Genomic DNA, 17059 nt, shown 5'->3' on the forward strand with positions numbered 1-17059 from the left:
GAGGGACCTGGGCTGATTGAGTCTGGAGAAGAGAAGACCGAGGGGGATTGAACAGCAGCCGTCACCTCCCTGCCGGGGGGCTGCACAGAGGATGGGGCTGGGCTGGTCTCAATAGGGGCACATGACAGGGCAAGGGGCAACGGGCTCAAGCTGCAGCAAGGGAAGTTGAGGTTGGATATTAGGAAAACCTTTCTCACTCAGAGGGTGGTGAAGCCCTGGAACAGGTTACCCAGAGAGGTGGTGGCATCTTGATAGATAGTTGGAGGTGTTGAAGACCCGGCAAGACAAAACCCTGGCTGGGATGATGTAGTTGGGGCTGGTCAACCCATCCAGCCTTCTCTTCCTCAAAAACAGGAATGAACCAGAAATCCACCCGTGGTTGCTGAAGTTGGGGATTTCAGGATGATGACGTCCCCCCCGCACTTCCCCAGTCAGATGCCCCTGCAGCCTGTGCCCTCCTGTCCCCTGAAATGCTTCTCCCCTGTCTCGTCCCCGGCGTCACACATTATTTCTGTGCCTTTGTCTTGCCAAGGGGGAACGCGGGCAGTTTCTCCGTTGCGCTGGGATCGGACCTGCCTGGCCTCTGCGTGGGAGGATTCCCGCTTCCCAGGCGGTCTCGGCTTGGAGGAGGCGACCCAGCAGAGATGCGTGTTGTGCTTGCGGGCGGACAGGATAGGGACCCGCGGCATGAAAGGCCCCGTTGTCCGCCAAGGAGGCGGCAAGTTTCAGATGTGCTGAGCAACGTGCCTTGTTCTGCAGCCAGCCGCACGCAAGGCCGACCGGCCGCAATGGACCTGCGCTGCACACGGCTGATGCCGGGCGCTTGCACACGGCCTGCCGGCGAGCGAAGCCTGCTGTGACGCGGCCCCGGTACAACGGCTTCGTCCCGCCGCGCTCTGCGCCGGGGCTGCAGAGGCGCGAGCAGCAGGGATGGGATGAAGACCCAGAGCGCAGCTCAGACTTTGCACTGCTTTTTCTTCTCTTCCATTTCTTGATGCCTGCTGGGGTGCACTCCTCACTCCCAGCTGCTGCTTCTCGGTTGAACTGGTCTAGCCTATTTGGGTGTTATTTGTCTGCACCGGGTGCCGACGTCCAGTCCCAAATCCTCCCCCTTAGGCCATTGCTTAACGTCAGCTGGTTCCTTCTTGAGCCCCATCCCCCCTTCCACGCCCTGGTCCGGCCAGCCCACACCGAGCTGAGCCCCCTGCCCCTCTTTTATCTCGATCCGACATCCTGATGGGGTAACAGATGGTTTCCTCTTTCTTTGCTGGCCCTGAGTGAGGTCCACAGCCCCGCACATCGTCCCTACCCCTGCTCCCTCTCCTCAGTTTTCCTCTCTGGGTTTGTCTGCACTAGTGGGCATGTCTACACATGCACTTTAATTAGCCCATTTTAATGCACATTAAAGCATCACCAAAAACCATGCTTTTTAGCTAATATGCATTAAAATAGGCTAATGTGCATTTTTTTAGTACCTCACAATGGAGGTACTAGATTCAATGTGCATTACCTAAAGTGCATTAATGAGCATGTAGATGGCCCACTGAGGAGCTAACCAGGACTCTGGCTGTAGCCTGAGCCCAACACATATTCATTTCTCCACCGGGCCTGGGGGTGCTTTGATCCAGCGCCAGCTGACTCGACAGCACGTATGAGTTAAAGCCCAGGCTCCATTTTAACTCAGGGGAGCGTGCAGCTCTGCACTGAGATGCAGACTAAATCGCTGACATGTTGGCTGTCCTCCGGTGTCTTCCTACAACCCCCCAGGAGCACAGAGAGCCCTGCCACAGTTGACTGGGGAGCAGTAGTAAGGGACTCGTGCGTGCCTCAGACGTGGCCGTGCAGGGGTGCTTGTGCGGTCGTGTCCCCAGACAGGTCTCCCTCTCCTTCAGTCTGCAGTGCAGACGTGCCCTGACTCGCTCTTTCCTCCCGTTTCTCTCCCTCCTTGGACCGTGGTCATATTTTCAGGGAGAGGCCGGCAGATCCTTGGTCTCTGTCTTCGCTCCACAGGGTCGGCTGGGTCTGCGCTCCCGCATTGCCCTCCTCGGCTGCTGCCGTCCAGCCATGCCTTCCAGGACATGACTAACATCTGCCCCAGGCGATTTATGGCACCAGTCCAGGCCCTTGTTGGTGATGACTAACCTGCTGGATGGGAACTGCCTCTCGGACAGTCATCGGCCAAGTTCCCTCTCCTTTATTTGGTCTGCTCACCAGATGTCCAGAGCAGCGAGCTGCAAAGCTGTGCTCCTTCCCGGTGGCCAGTTCCCCAGGACTCGGAGCATGCGACTGTAGAGGAGTGGGGCTGGGAGTCCAACCCCCCTGCCCGAGGCAGGATCAGCCCTGCCCAAGCCCCCCGCACAGACCTCGGAGCAAAACGACACAGTCGACCCTGACACAACACAAGACATCACACCCGAAGCTGCCGGGGGGGACCGCGGTGGGCAACCTCCTGCTTCTGTAAAAGCTGTTAATAGAGATCCTAGGAACCTGCCACTACAGTGGAAGGGAAAAACTCGCCCGGTCTGTGCCAGTCTGACCAGGGGCACATTTCCTTCCACCCCGTGAACCTTTCCGACAAGGGCCCTGGACCCAGAGGAGCTGCGCTGTATCCTCCAGATAGCCGCCGTCATGCAGAGTCGCTGCCTGCTCTGAACAGCTCAGGATTTTCTTTTCCTCCTTTCACCTCCGTAGCTCCCTCCCTGCTCTTCCCACCCCTGCTCCTTCCTACCTGCCCTGTGTCCCAAGCCCAGCTGGAGCTGGAAATTCCCCGGGAAATGACCCATTTCCTGCTCGCTCCTGCCTCACAATAACCCGGCGCTGGCTGTCTCTCTCCACGTAGCACTGATTGTTTCTTGCTAATCGCAGCCTTTGCCGGATAAAGGGCCCCCGAGCTGCTTTCCTTCTTCCACAGTTATCGCACATCCGGAGGGCTCTGGGGGTTGTGCCAGTGCTGGCCTGGTCCCTCTCAGCCCCATCACTACCATTAGGGTCCAGGGAAGGGGGATTTCTTCTTCTGGCCATGCTAGTCCCATGCTCCTCCCCAGTCTCTGACATGTCTCCAGCTGCTTCTTTGAAGGCCGAGCCATGAGCGGAAAGGCTGGAGAACTGAGATTTTGTTTGCAGCTTCCATGCCAGCAGCCTCCCAGCCAAGAGCCATCAGCCCCAGACCACGGTGACAGACAGTGCTGCTATAGGTCATGTTGCTATAAGTCATATAGGTCGCCCGGTCAGCCTCTTTGTAAAGGACTTTCTTCCCTGCAATGGGAGTCTGCTCCACTGGCAAACATTGTCACCGGTGGCATACATCCTGCCCTAAGATGCATGTCTGAACAGGGCCAGAATGGACCTCAACATCTGGGCACCCCCTCTGCATTCACGATGAGGATGCACCCCTGGTCTCCCTGCACCCTGGGGCGCTTGTTCACGTTATCGGCTTTTTCCAGATGAGACTTCACCCCGTTTCCGGCAATAGCACGGCCTCCCCGGGGCAACCACAGCACAAGAAAGAAAGTTTGTCACCTATTGCCACGGGATGTAGCAGCTCTCGACTTTCCCAGTGCCTGGTTCACAAAACCACCTTTCCTCTGCAGAGGGCAAGGGCTGTGCTTCTAACAAACGAGCCCAGCGATTGATGCGACGGCACGGGGCGCTACAGACCCAGACAAACAGCCCCTGCTTCTCATTGCAGCAGGGCCAAGCCCGATCTGTCGAGCCGCAGTTAAAGCAGATGGAGCTGCTGTTAGCCCACCACGGTGAACAGCAAGCCTCGAGAAGCGGGTTCAAAGGAGATTAGCATCACTGCCGTGTCCATTAATGTCAGCAGAGACCATGATGCTTGTATTAATGATGGTACCCTGGGAGCTATGTTGAAGTCTGACACGGCAGCTACTGCTCCCGCTGCCTTTAGCCTGCCCAGACTTTGCTTGTGAACAATAAACTAAGATGCACAATCACGAGACGCCAGCATCGGAGGCAAGTGGAAGCAGGAGAGGCGCTCGGCAGGGCTGGGCTTCGCGTGCCAAAGGAGACCCTCTAGACCACGGGGTTTCCGGCACGTGTCTAATTGCAACCTGTGCCCCCGGGGAGGCGAGGCTGGCCCGGCAGGAAAAGCCCATTGACCCAGCTCTGTGCACTGAGCAGTTGGAAATAGCGTCGGTCTCTGACCGGCCGAGACAGAGTCCAGCACGGAAACCCCACCCTGGTGACCCACCGGCTGCATTTGCTGCAGCGAGGATAATGGAGCGCACCGCAGACGGCGCTGCGGAGGGGAGGAACGCCCTGCGGTCAGGGCTGGCGGAGGCTTAAATTGCCACCTTTGGGCAGACGTCTTCAATTAAAGATGAGCTCAGCCCGGCCCGGGGAGGGGGGACGCCTCTCTGAAGAGCGCGAGGGAAGGGGAAGAGCTGTGCGGCCCAGCCGGCAGTGCGACCTGCAGTGACGATGGGCCGCTCTGGGCAGGAAAGGAAACGCTTTCGTGAGTGGCACGTGGCCCTCACGCAAGGTCCCCCTTGCTGTGGGTGGGGGGTGGCTGACCCACCAGCCCGCACGAGACGACATAGACGCAGGTTTTCTTTGCATCCCATCGTTCCTGGTGTCAGACGTATGGATCTGCCCTGCAGAGCTGCTCCACCCTGGCCAGGCAGGGCCCTGGGGGCAGACCTGCCCAAAACGTGGGGCTACGGGGCCCAGTGGATGTGGCAGTCAGCAACACGGCCCCACTCACCCGGTGGCGGCCTGCGCTGCCCCCACGGCCTCTGCCACCAGCCCCCATTGCAATCACCACTTGACCCACGGATCCAGCCTGCAAGCAGCCTCGCGGTCCAGGTCTGGCCTGGGGCACAGGGAGAATTTGCTGCCCTGCCTTCCCTTCCCGCACTGTCCCGCCTGGGCACTTCCTAATGCACATGGCGGGAGAGAACAAGGACGTATCTCTTCCCCTCGGCCTCCGAGTCCTTCCTCTCCCTCCGTTCTGGCTTCATCCATCTATTGTACGGCATTTATTCTCTTCTCGTCGTGGTCTTGCATGGCTTTCCTTCCTCAAATCGTCAGGCGTCTGCTGGAAGTGGGCTGAGCAGCGAGATTCACGTCTGTCACCCGTAGCATTTTTTCCTCTCGCTTCCCTCCACCAGGAGAAATCACGGGGACATTTTCCAAGGCATTTTTGTCCAGAATCTGCTCTCTCCTCCGTGTGTGTGTAGGAGAAGCCAGCCCTGCCCTCCAAACCCGGCTCTTTGTTTGTGTCGGGTTGCTTCCTGCACCATCCCAGAATAGAGGCCGGGAAACGGGCTGGCTGGGTGTCTCCTCTGGTTGTGGCTGGAGAGGAAAAGAGGGCGAGGGCGGGGAGCTGCAGAGCGCTCTTCTTCTTCTGCCCTGGGCTTCCGTTCATCTGGGGAGTGGGCAAAGGGTTTGCAAGCAGGGGACCTGCATTGAGGACCTCAGTGATGGCACGTTGTTTGCACGGGACAGGGCATGTTTTCCTGGCAGCCAGGAACTCGGCAGCTTGGATCCCAACGCTGCAACCAACTCCCTGCCCAGCCCCGGCAGAGCTGTCACAGCACGGTCATAATCCTGCTGGAACAATTGGCCGCGCTAAAAATAAAACATGTCGGAGGTGGTCTAATTTACCACAGTAAATCAAAATCTACCACGATGAAAAGATGTCGGCGTGTATTTTCACATGCGACTCAGCTAGCGAAAGGATGGTTTTTGCTGCCGTTCAGTGATGTGTATAAGCGACGCAGAGCGCGTACAGGACCGGTGCAGGGAAGCTGTTCCCAGTCTGGGCATCTCCAGAAAGAGGTGGGCTATGCCAGCCTATTCAAGAGCAACTTTGATGAGCCGAGAAGGAAGTTCCCCCCCTCTTCTGCTAACCTGGAGGGCAGCAGAGGGGAGATGTGATAGACAAAGGTTGGAAAGCTTTGCTGGATCTGGGCATGCTGGCGTGTGGGGCTTTTCACCTCTAGGGCCCTTGTCACACGCTACCTATATCACACATTTCACTGGTGAAATGCTCAATACATTTAGTCAGGCCACACGTGCGAAGTAACGATCACGCCATAAAAATGCCCCTCCCACTATCAAAAGAGCCAGCCAGCTACAGTTAGTGCTTGAAAATGTGTCACAACTTTATAGCTGGTTTCTGTCCTGCTTTCACGTATTGCAGGGCCCCTGGGTCACTACTTTGGATCCAGCCTGTGTTGTCTCTGCAGGGACTAGCTGTTTTTCTGGCCTGGATGAAATGAGTTTGGTGGGTCTCGGCATCCCCACTGCAAAGCCCAGTCAACGCTTGGCCCTCAGACCCTTTCTGGGCAGCATCCTCTGCTAGTCTTGGCTTTTATGGACCCTGCTCGGCCCATCCAATGCAGCGGGGGATGTACTAGCAGGACAGTGTTGGGGAAGGGTGCTTTGGCCCTGTGGACGAGGAGCATAAGGCCCATCACATGGGACCCAGAGGGGAAGATGAGAAACAGCTGGAATAGCAGGGAGAGGAAAGGTGTTAGCCTGGGGGGTAATGCACCCCCCGCCACCCTCTGCACCAGACCCACCCAGGGCAGATGACCCGGGGCCCTTTGCTCCTGCTTATCTCATCCACAGTCAGCCTGGGGGTAACTGATTACAGAGGGAGGGGGAGAGACAGGCGTCCCTGCTCAAAGGTGAACAGAGATAAGGGGGAAAGGGAAGCAGAAGGGAAGGCTGCCTCTGAAATGCTGCTAGCACGGGAAGTGGCTCCGGTCCCGACCCGGTGTGCACGGCTCTTCCCGCTGAGTCAGTGCTAAGGTGAGGGGGGGGTCTGGAGTGACCCCAGGGTCCCAGCATGCTGCAGGGTCAGTAGGAGGTATCCTGGCCTCAGTTTCCCTCGGAGGAGATACGGCCATTGATCGAGATCTCCTGGGACGCTGCATGCATTGGGCAGTGCTGACCTGGGCGTCAAGCCCAGGGATAACACTGAGCAAACAGAAGTTGCGATGCCCTTGGTGCGGCACTGAGGATCCTCCTCCCTTTCATACCCCAGACTGTTGTGCAGCAGCTCTGCACAGGTTTGGCAGAGCTCTACCCCAGAGCTGGCTGCATTTCAGCAAGGAGCGAAGGAGTCCCTGGGTCCTGCGGATGAACAGCAGCCACTGCGTTTCCAGTGCGTCCGTCCACCTTGCCCTTCTCCCGTCTCAGCTCAACAAGCAGCACCTGACAGGCCTCAGACCTGGTAGATGCCATCTGGGGCCAGGCTAGAAATGAGCCTGGCCGGACGCTGACCCTGGCTGGCTGACACCGCTGGCGTGCGTGACCTGCCTGGCCTTGCTGAAGGCTGCCCTGGCTTGAAGGCAAGGACAGCAGGGACGTACCAGCTGGCAGAGACCAGTGGGAGAGCAGAGTCCAGGCAGCGGAGGAGGCCAGGACCGTGCACAAGGCTGCTTGAGGGGAGAGAAACGGGCTGGGTTGCAGGATGAGGGCACGTGGGTGCTTTAGCATCCCGCCAGGCCCTGCCAGCTCCAGGGACGCTGGCAGCCACGCACCTGACGGCGTGCTGGTGTTTGCGGTAACTGGGCGGTCAAGGAAGGAGGCCCGACCTCTGCAAGCTGTTTGCTGGTCAGTGCTCACAGATGGCATCCCTCCATCCTTTCCCTGGGGTGCACGCCAGCCTGGCATGGGATTCATAGCTTGTTGGTCAGCAATGGGGGAGCACCGAAATGCCCAGGGACCCCCTGCCCTGGGCCTGGCCCCTCCAGTGCTCCCCTGAGTCCATCTCGCTGCACCCTGGACCTGCCCCCCTGTCCCCTGCCCTGGGGCCTGCCCCTCATTCACACCCAGCAGAGCTAGTCTCAGTGCAAGCCTTCTGCCCCTCTGCACAGGGTCTGTGATCGCAGAATCGGAGACAATGAGGGATGGACGGGACCTCAGGAGGTCACATCTAGTTCAAGCCCCTGCTCCAGGCATCCCAGACAAAGCTTTGTGTAGTATTAAAAACCTCCAAGGATGGAGACTCCACAATCTCTCTGGGGAGCCTGTCCAGTGTTTTACTACCTTCCAAGTGAGGAAGTTTTCCCTAATATCCCACCTCCACTTCCCTTGCTGCAGCCTGAGCCCATTGCTGCTTGTCCTGACATCTGCCCCCACTGAGACCAGCCCAGCTCCAGCCTCTGTGCAGCCCCCCGGCAGGGAGGTGACGGCTGCTGGTCAGTCCCCCTCGGTCTTCTCTTCTGCAGCCTCAATCAGCCCAGGTCCCTCGGCCTCTCCTCGCCAGTCCTGTCCCCCAGCCCCACAACCATTTTATTGCCCTCCACTGATGGCACAAGAAGCAAGCAGAGGCATCGCAGACCCCGTTCACCCCATGTGCTGCCCCACTCCCAGTCCTTTCTGCCCCTCTGCTGTGCTGGCAGGCACGGGGAGAAGGGGTGCACGAGAGAGCAGAGCCTTTTTGTTTCCATACCCATTCGTGATGCTAACCTCCCCACCCCCATGGTCATGCCCAGGGGGGCTGTGGCTTGTGGGAAAGCAATGGCAAAAAGGGCTTCCATTAACTGCTTGGAGGCCAGGACCTCCCCGCTGGACATAGCCTGGGGCTGTGTGTCCTAGCCCCCCATCAGCCCCTGCTTCTTGTGGCGTCTACCAGGCTAGGGTTACCCACCCTTCACAGACGGTTTTGCCCCTCCTAATTCTGTGTGGTCTGCCCATAATGGCAGCTAAAGGACTCGGATTTAATAGAGAGGTTTCTTTGCGGTAGGACATGCTCCTGGTTTTGCCGCACGGAGGGAGGTGGAAAATCCCCACGCGGAGACGCTGGCTGCCAGGCAAGAGCGGGGCTGGGGAGGGCGGCTGGCACTGCCCTCTTTGCTCCCTCTCGATGGGCACAAACCTGCTTCATCCCCCTGCGCCTCTGGCAGAAATCCTGCTGCCAGGCTGATTGCCCCGGTGCCAGCCCCTTCTCCCCCCTTGCCCTCGTCCCAGCTCCCTCTGAACCCTGATATCAGCTGCCGTCCAGCGTCTTGGACCCATGCCTGACCCCTGTCCTCTTCCAGGCATCGCTTCCCCATCTGCCTGCACTTATTTCTCCTCCTACTCCCCTTCTCTTCTCCTACCTTACTTCTGGGTAACCTCACCTGCCAGCAGATACCCCGCTGCTCTCTCCGTGGAGGGGATGCACTCGACCGACCTCTCTGCTGCAGACGTGTCTCCTTCGGCCCAAGCTGAATTCTCCGTCTGCCTTTTGCTGACAAGTCCCGTGGTCGGCTCCAGCTGAGACACATATTGCTGCCTCTCTCCATCGCGGTGGAGAACACCACCATCCCGCCCCCCACCTCAGGCCTGCGCCCCGGGCACCATCTCTGACCCTTGGTCCTAACCCCCGCTAGGTCTTGCAGGGCCCTTCTGCATCACGTCCCCCAGACGCAAGCACGTGCCCGATGAAAACACCTTTGCTTCTTAATGCTTGCGACACCCTTTCTCTGGCCTTGGTGAGCCGTGCATTAATTCTCATCTGTGCCCAGCACCGTGCATTGCAAGTCCATGACTTGGGCAAATAGTGGGTACTCTCGGGGGGGGAGGGGGTTCCCTGCTAGAGATGTGCCTGGGGAGACCACCAGCATGTCGCTTTTGCCTTGAGAAATCCCAGGCTGTGCAGAAAGGGCAGCACAAGGCTGAAGCACCACTTGAATCCTTCATCAGCCCTAATGGGGTAGAGCTTAGGGGGGCACATAATGCGCCTCAGGCCGGGCTTTCTGCCCAAGCAAAGTCCAGGCTGTGGCCCTGTCTCTTCCAAATAACTGCTGGGGAAGCGGGGGCACTGGGAAGAACAAGGCTTTCTGCTATGGGAGGAGGGGGAGACTCCATACTCAGGCATTTTCTGGTTGGCCTCTAGTTTAGTCTCCCAGTCCCAGCCTCCCTGCAGCCAGGACAATGTCCCCCTCTGAGCTGGTTCTTCGAGGGTTGCCATTGAGTGCTGCCCGGTGCACTTGGCTCACGGGCTCTCGTGCATACATAGGTGTGCAACGCATAAGCCAAGGTGCAGAGTTGGATTGTGCATGGACTTGTAGGGGACACTCACCAGAAAAGCCTATGCAGAGGGTGCTTTCCCCCCTGAGATGTGGGATCCAGAGCCCCGTAGCCCTGCGCTACCCAGATAACCTTCAGGTCCTGCCTGGTTGTACTTGCATGAAGTCCCTGGCACTTTTCACACCAGTAGGATCAGTGTCCTCCTCCCTCCCTTCCTCCTGAGGTTTTACTTGCTCACCCCCTCTCTGAAACAGTGTCCTGCTGTGCTCCATCCCAGAAGTAGCTGCATTTCAGTGACGAGTAACATTACTTTTATGCGTGAGATGCACAGAGCAGTTCACGATCCAGTTAGCTGCATGCCGCTGCAGGACTACGTCTTTATTACTCATTAAGCTGCCCCAATTCCTGGCACGAAAGACTTAGGAAGAGGTCCCTCTGGGGAAGTGTGACAAGGTCATCTCATTGTTCCCCAGTTGACATCCGAGAGATCAAGGAGATCCGCCCAGGGAAGAACTCCCGGGATTTTGAACGATATCCAGAAGATGCTCGGAAACTGGACTCCGCCATGTGCTTCATCATCCTGTATGGACCCGATTTCAGGCTGCGGACTCTCAGTGTGGCCGGTCAGTGCTGGATGAAGGGCGGGTGATGAGAGACATCTTCGCTCTTCCCTGGGGGGTTGCAAATGTTGAGGTCTCAGGCACCTGGGAGCCCCAACCATCTCGCCCCTGGTCTCAGGGAGAGGATGGGCGGCAGCCGTGGAAGACAGTAGGACGTGGCCACACAGGCTGGGAGAGAGGGCCACAGGGCAGGGGGGAGACAGGACACTTCCCCCAGCAGTTCCAAGCCAATCTTTCTCCTTGCACGTCCCTCCCTTTTATCGTCGGTGTAGCAATGCCGATTTTAGGCTGAAATTAGCTCAGTGAGTACCGAGAGGGAGGAAGGGATGTATGAAGCAGAGCATCTCCTAAACCCCGCAGCCCCAATACCCCTGAGCTCAGGAGAAGAAGCTGCCTTTGCAGCCCAGCCCCACCTCAAGTCATCTCCTGCCACCTTGGCCTGACTCGTCCCTTCTCGCCCGCAGCCTTCTGCGAGGAAGACGTCAGCCTGTGGGTAGCGGGCCTGAACTGGCTGGTGACAGACACTCAGAAAGCCCAGACGCCGCTGCAGATTGAGAGGTAGGGGCAGGACTTGGGATCCCCTGGACCTCAGCTTCTAGGTCCCGCAGTCATTCCCGAGCGGGGCTGGCTACAGGGCATCTTTGGGGGGCACAGGGCAGCGAAGGGTGGGGAAGGGTCTGTTTGCATGAGGTCCGATTTGGGGCCATGCAATTACTAATCCTAAAGAGCACCGACGATCCGGAGGGGCCCGGGGGTGCTACCAGCTCTCCATGAGGCTCCATCCCCTGCGGAGAAGGCCCAGCCTGGTCCCCCAGCACTTGAGGGGACCCCTGGCTCCAAGCTGACCCTCTTCTTCTCTGTTCCCTCCTTAGGTGGCTGCGGAAACTCTTTGATGGGATGGACAGGACGAGAGAAGGCAGGTGAGTGACGTCCCTGCTCATAGGAAACTTTCCCCCCTCTACTCCCTGGGGCAAAGAGTTGGTCAGACGAGGCCAGGGAGAAGAGACCCTCATCTCACGCAGATGAGCAAGGGGACTGGGAAGAGGAGTGGTCGCCCTTTAGGCACAGCAGCTGACCCCTTGCATCCCAATGCTTTATGCAAGCCGGCTCAGAAAGGCTCATTTCTCTGGGTCTTCGTGCCCTTGCAGCGGATGCCCGAGTGCCACCGCTCGAGCTCTCTTTTAGAGCCCCCGTTAGCATCACCAGGAGCCTTGCACATGTGAAGGCAGTGGGACAAAGCCTGGTTCTCCCTTGGGGCCATCTGGGAGCCAGATCTAATAGCTCCTTGTCGCCGTGAGGAGGGAAAAGGCCTGAGCCCTGCGGCAAGGGGCAGGACATCCTGGGCCCCTCACCCTGGGCTCGGGAGCCAAACAGGAATGAACAGAAGCCGGGGAAGTGGGACAGGGCTGCTGGACGATACAGGAGCCGTGGGGCAGCTGGTGCAGGAGGGGAAAAGAGAGCAGGGTTTTCCGCGTTGCTTTATCATGGAATAATTATCATGTTGCTCCCCCAGAGCGGGGCCCCTGCACCATCGGGGCCCTGCTCTGCCCGAGGCGCTAATGAGGAGCAGCAGCAGGGGGTGGAGGGAGACCTTTTGGCCCCACTGCGTGCTGTAAACAGGACATCAGGCAGGAAGCGGGGGGGTCTGTCCAGGAAGGGGGCAGGAAATGATGCAGAAAACGGGACGAGAATGGGAGGAACCATCGGCTCTTTGCAAAACAGGGCGATGTCCTCCAGCCATCGTGGCCTTGCTGGCTGTGCGAGGCTGTCTCAGGCTCGCGGCAAGGGGGGAAAGCCCCCAGAGAATTGCTGCAGGGGTCCCCAGGGCATCCTGCCTGCTCCCAGCTCTATCATACTCCCATGGAGGTGATTTTATTGGGCGCGTTGCATCGTGCAGCAAAGACTAGTTGGCAAGGCATTCCTCATAAGTCACGGGGAGCCTGTGGGGCTCAGCAGGTGCCCAGCACCTCCCAGGATCAGGCCCTTAATATGTGAGCATCTCCGGTCTGCAAGTCGCCAGCCAATACAGCTGGGCTGGGGCAGCTCTGAGCACTCAGGGAAGTGGGGGGGGGCTCCCTCCTTCCTGCGGCTCCTTCCCCGTGGCATGAGTTGACCCGGATCTTGGGATCTCCGGCTCAGTATATGCGCAACTCACATCGGGGCTGGGCAGGAAAGAGAAGAAAACTGCCTTTCAGAGCAACACAGCGACCCCGATGCAAGTGGTAGCATATGGCAGGTCAGCTCTGAGCCCATCCCAGCTGCCTCTTGGCGAGGAGGAGGTCTGTGACCAGCACCATGGTGCCGACCAGCCCTTCTGGGGCAGACGAGGTCTCGTTTTGGAGGATCTCACCCAGGCCTTTGAAATCCCAGAAATTGCACTAAGTGGCTGTCGGGGAGGGGAGGATGCCGCCATCTCCTGTCGGAAGCCAGGGGGCTGGACTCGATGATCTCCTGAGGTCCCTTCCAGCCCTGATGTCTATGAAATCTGTGAAATCTATGAAAGTCGGCAACAGGCTGACAATGGATAGCTGGGCTGAGTGCTTGGGTTTGGCCCAGATGGGCATTTTTTCTAGCTTATTCCCGTGATGGGTATTTTTCGGATCATTTATTCCATGATAAATGGAGCTCGGGGCCTGCCTGGCCCACGAGTGACTCAGGGATGGATTTCGCGACAAGTTTCCAAAGCGAAAAAAGATGAAGGGAAAGGTCAGAAGCCCCCAAATGGCTGGTTTCAACCTTCCTGACATGGATCGTTGTGATCCTTTGGGCTAGATCCTTTGAGCTACTCACTTGTGGGTGGAAGATGTGAAATAGCTGACATTTCCACCCTATTTTGGTCCTTGAACGGTGGGAAGGCAGTGAGTAGACCAGGCCACGGGTCAATTTGGCTGCAGAAATGGCTCCCCTGGGCGCTAAACTCACCATCAACAACAGAGTTGGATTGTGCATGGACTTGTAGGGGGGCACTCGTTAAGACAAATATCAAGATATCCGAGAACTTGCCAGGCTCCATCTGGGACCAGGCAGACCAGTGATTTCATGGCTTGTTGGTCAAGCGGGGATAGCCCTTGAGTGCCAGTCTCTGCCCTGATGCCTACTGAAGCCCATCGTGCCACATGGAACAGCCCCAACCACCAAGACTGACCAAAACCCACCCCAGAAAGCTGATAGCCTTGTGGTTTGGGGGCTGCCCCGCGTGTGAGGAGCCCAGGATCAAGCCCTTGCTCTGAGCTGACTAGAGAGACAGTCTAAGCCCCGATCTCCCATGTCCAAGCAGAAGACAACCATCTCCTCCATTTTGTGACTGACGACCAAATCCGTCTGTGCGGTCAGACCTTAGCTTCCAAACCCCATTTGCTTTTATGAAAAAAGGTGCAAAAGGTGGACAAAACGGCTTTCTTGGCCTGCCAAAAAGTCCGACACCCCCTCCCCCCGCCCCTGTTTTGAGACAACATGAAATGAATTGCTTTCTGATCTTCCAGCTTGACCACCAAGCCATGAAATCGCTGGTTTGCCCGGGCCCAGCTGGAGCCTGGCAAGTTCTCGGATATCTTGATATTTGTCTTAACGTTGTTGATGGTGAGTTTAGTGCCCAGGGGAGCCATTTTTGCAGCCAAATTGACCTGTGGCCTGGTCTACTCACTGCTTTTCCACCGTTCAAGAACAAAAATAGGGTGCAAACATCAGATATTGCACGTCTTCCACCCACTAGTGGCTCCCAGGGGCATTCAAGAAAACCCAGTGAAAACCATAAGCACAATAAAGTGTTTGTAGATGCAACGCCCGCCTCTGCTAACCTGAATGCCCAGCTGGGGAGGCGGGTGGGCAGCCTGGGCTGGGGATTCAGGGTTCAAACCAAAGACTTGTAGGCAGACGGACGCATGCCCCCCACGCAAATGTGCTGGGGGTGTTTATTCGCGGGCATACAAATCTCTACCGTGCCATCAGCTGTTTGGGGTGTCTTTGCTCACACCAGGCACGTGTTAAACCTCAAAGGAAAACCTCTCTAGATCAAAGTCTGCCCGGCAGGCCCCTCCGAGACAGCGAGCTCCCCAGGCTGTGCCCTAGGTCCCTGGCCCTGAGCCCAGACTATCCACATGCCTCTCTGCAGCCTGACTCCTGCTTTGTGTGCCTTGCAGTATCACCGTGAAGGATCTCAAGGCTGTGCTGCCGCAGGTCAACTACCGGGTGCCCAACATGCGGTTCCTGCGGGACAGACTTGTGGTAACAACCCTCCCTCGGTTTTCGTCCTCCAACCCATCCCCCTTCACACCCTCCTGCCCCCTTCTCCCTTCTCGGATGGGATGGAGGAGGAGTAGCGCTGTCTTGAAATACCATCGGGGTCCTCAGAGAAGGCCCTAAACTCCCACTGGGTCAACGCTTCCTGAGGATTTGAACCATCCTACAGATCTGAAGAGGGCTTTCCCACAACCGGGGTTTGACAAACCAAGCAAAAGGGGCTGAGTTTTTTCGGTCCTGCTGCCTTCTCCCCTTCCCTGCCTGCTCCTCCGCCTTGCTCTGTACTTGGGGCACAGCTGGATAGAAACGCAACGAGCTTCCTGAGAAAGGTTGTCAAAGGGGTCTCTCCAGAAGCAGCTTTGTTGTATTTCCTGCCCCTCTCTCGTGCTCCCTGCTCACACTGATCTGGGAACAGGATCTTATGGCCTGTTGTCACCACCTCGGTCTGCCTTTTCTCCCACCAGGAAGTGGAAGCCAGGAACGAGATGTCCTTTTCTCACTTCACCCAATTCTACAAGAACCTGATGTTCGATGCTCAGAAATCGGTAAGAGGCCCGGACCTGCAGGGACCCTGCCCGCCCTCAGGAGACCCTGCCGCTGCATCCAGATGTGAAGGCAGCCAGATGTGAAACCAGGATTTTGTCCCAGACCCCCTGTGGGGTCTGGACCTGGCCAGTTTTATGGAGTCACCAACGGTCGCAGTGGGAGCTTCACGTAGGCAAAGTGTCCCCAGCCTGCAAATATCAGCAGGTGGCTCTGCTTGGAGGGGCCTCGGGGGGGCACGTTGTTGCCCGTTTCCATGAGCGGTCATTTCATCGCACACCAATGGGTACGGCGTGTGGAGAAACAGCCTCTCTCAGCTGGCAAGTGTCCAGACAGGGAGATGGGACAACCCCGTTGGGTTCATTAGAGGATCCAGGGAGGGAAGGCAGCTGCTTTGGGGGGCATGGGCATCCTGCTGAGCCCTTTTGCCTGATGCGTGCCCAATGTCTCTGGTGAAGTGCCCGTGCTCGCCTATTCCCGGCTGTTTAACCAGCCTGTTTCACCCATTTCAGGTCACTGAGCAGCTGGAGCTCTCCTTCCCCCTGCGGTGAGTACGAAGGCTTTTCACTGCCACCTTCCTCTCCGTCCCCGGGGCGATGAGCCCCCCTGCCCGCCCAGGGCACTGGCCTTACAACCAGCCTCATCCTTGCATGTGTGAGACACCCAGAAGAGACATGCCTTTACAAGCCCAGCCCCGTCGGCCCCCCACAGCAGCACCCAGCACCACAGGGCTCAGCTGGACAGACTAAGCTGGACATGAGGACTCTGTCCCTGTCCCTGTTTGCACAGGCACTGGCAGTGAGGTCCAGCCTGGGAGCGGAGCAAGTGTCTGGGATTCAATGAGTTGCCCCCACCTGCCCCAGCCCTAGGAGACCGTGGGCAAGATTGAACTCTCAGGTGTGTTAATATGGCACCTGAGTAGCAACCGGGGTTTGACGCTGGCCCGCTATCACTGAGCTGCAGGGATGGGTGGGACGAAGCACTGGGCGCACCCAGCTCGCCTGACGGGCTCTCTGCACCCCCAGCAACGTCGACCGGCCGGAGCTGTGCCAGATTACGCTGTATGACTTCCAGAAGTTCCTGCTGTACGACCAGAAGGTACGTGCCGAAACAGGCACCCGGCAACCCCTGCACCGGGGGCAGCAAGCCCTGCTCCCCTGCCCGGGGGCACTGGCACTGTCCTCACGGCCGCTGGCCAGAAATCAGAGCGAGCCTCGCCACCGCCTCGAGACATGCGCAGCCTACAGTCGTTGCCGTCCAGCGGATGTTCGGGTCCACGGGGAACATGAGTTTGGTGGCTCTCTCCCTCGCCTGGTGGCACACGAACCACCTCATCCCAATCTCAGCAGAGAAAACGAGCCCAGCGCTCTCCGGGAAAGGTCAATGGGAGAGGGACGCATTCCCTGCTGCCACCCGGGCTCTGCAGGAAGCCAAAGCCACACCGATCCAGACTAGAAAGAAGCTGCCCCACGTTAGCAGGGACAGCAAACGAGCAGGAAAAAGGGCAGTTCCCTGGGAAGGAGGGAGCCCTGGGCTCCCAGTACACTTTATGCAACATATCCAGTCGCTATCGAATGCAAGTGGCACATGCAGTCCCTTGCTTTTTCTCCTTCGGCCTCACCACCGCTCCGTGGCTCAGCTCCAGAGACGGGGCCCTGAGCTGAACCCGG

At 58.0% G+C, this 17059-nt stretch overlaps 1 protein-coding gene across 1 annotated transcript in view; it reads left to right on the forward strand.

Annotated features, from left to right (window-relative positions):
- The window catches only part of LOC109322589 (1-phosphatidylinositol 4,5-bisphosphate phosphodiesterase gamma-1-like), a 56184-nt gene that overhangs the window by 17748 nt on the left and 21377 nt on the right, over positions 1–17059 (forward strand). Inside the window, exons 2-8 of the mRNA XM_019553630.1 lie at positions 10461–10610; positions 11072–11165; positions 11480–11527; positions 14747–14831; positions 15311–15391; positions 15902–15936; positions 16415–16487. Coding sequence (XP_019409175.1) covers positions 10461–10610; positions 11072–11165; positions 11480–11527; positions 14747–14831; positions 15311–15391; positions 15902–15936; positions 16415–16487 — 566 coding nt within the window. The remainder of the gene's footprint in view (positions 1–10460; positions 10611–11071; positions 11166–11479; positions 11528–14746; positions 14832–15310; positions 15392–15901; positions 15937–16414; positions 16488–17059) is intronic.

This window comes from Crocodylus porosus, unplaced genomic scaffold, assembly GCF_001723895.1.
Source record: "Crocodylus porosus isolate Cpor-Errol unplaced genomic scaffold, CroPor_comp1, whole genome shotgun sequence".
In the NCBI taxonomy this organism is placed as follows: domain Eukaryota; kingdom Metazoa; phylum Chordata; order Crocodylia; family Crocodylidae; genus Crocodylus; species Crocodylus porosus.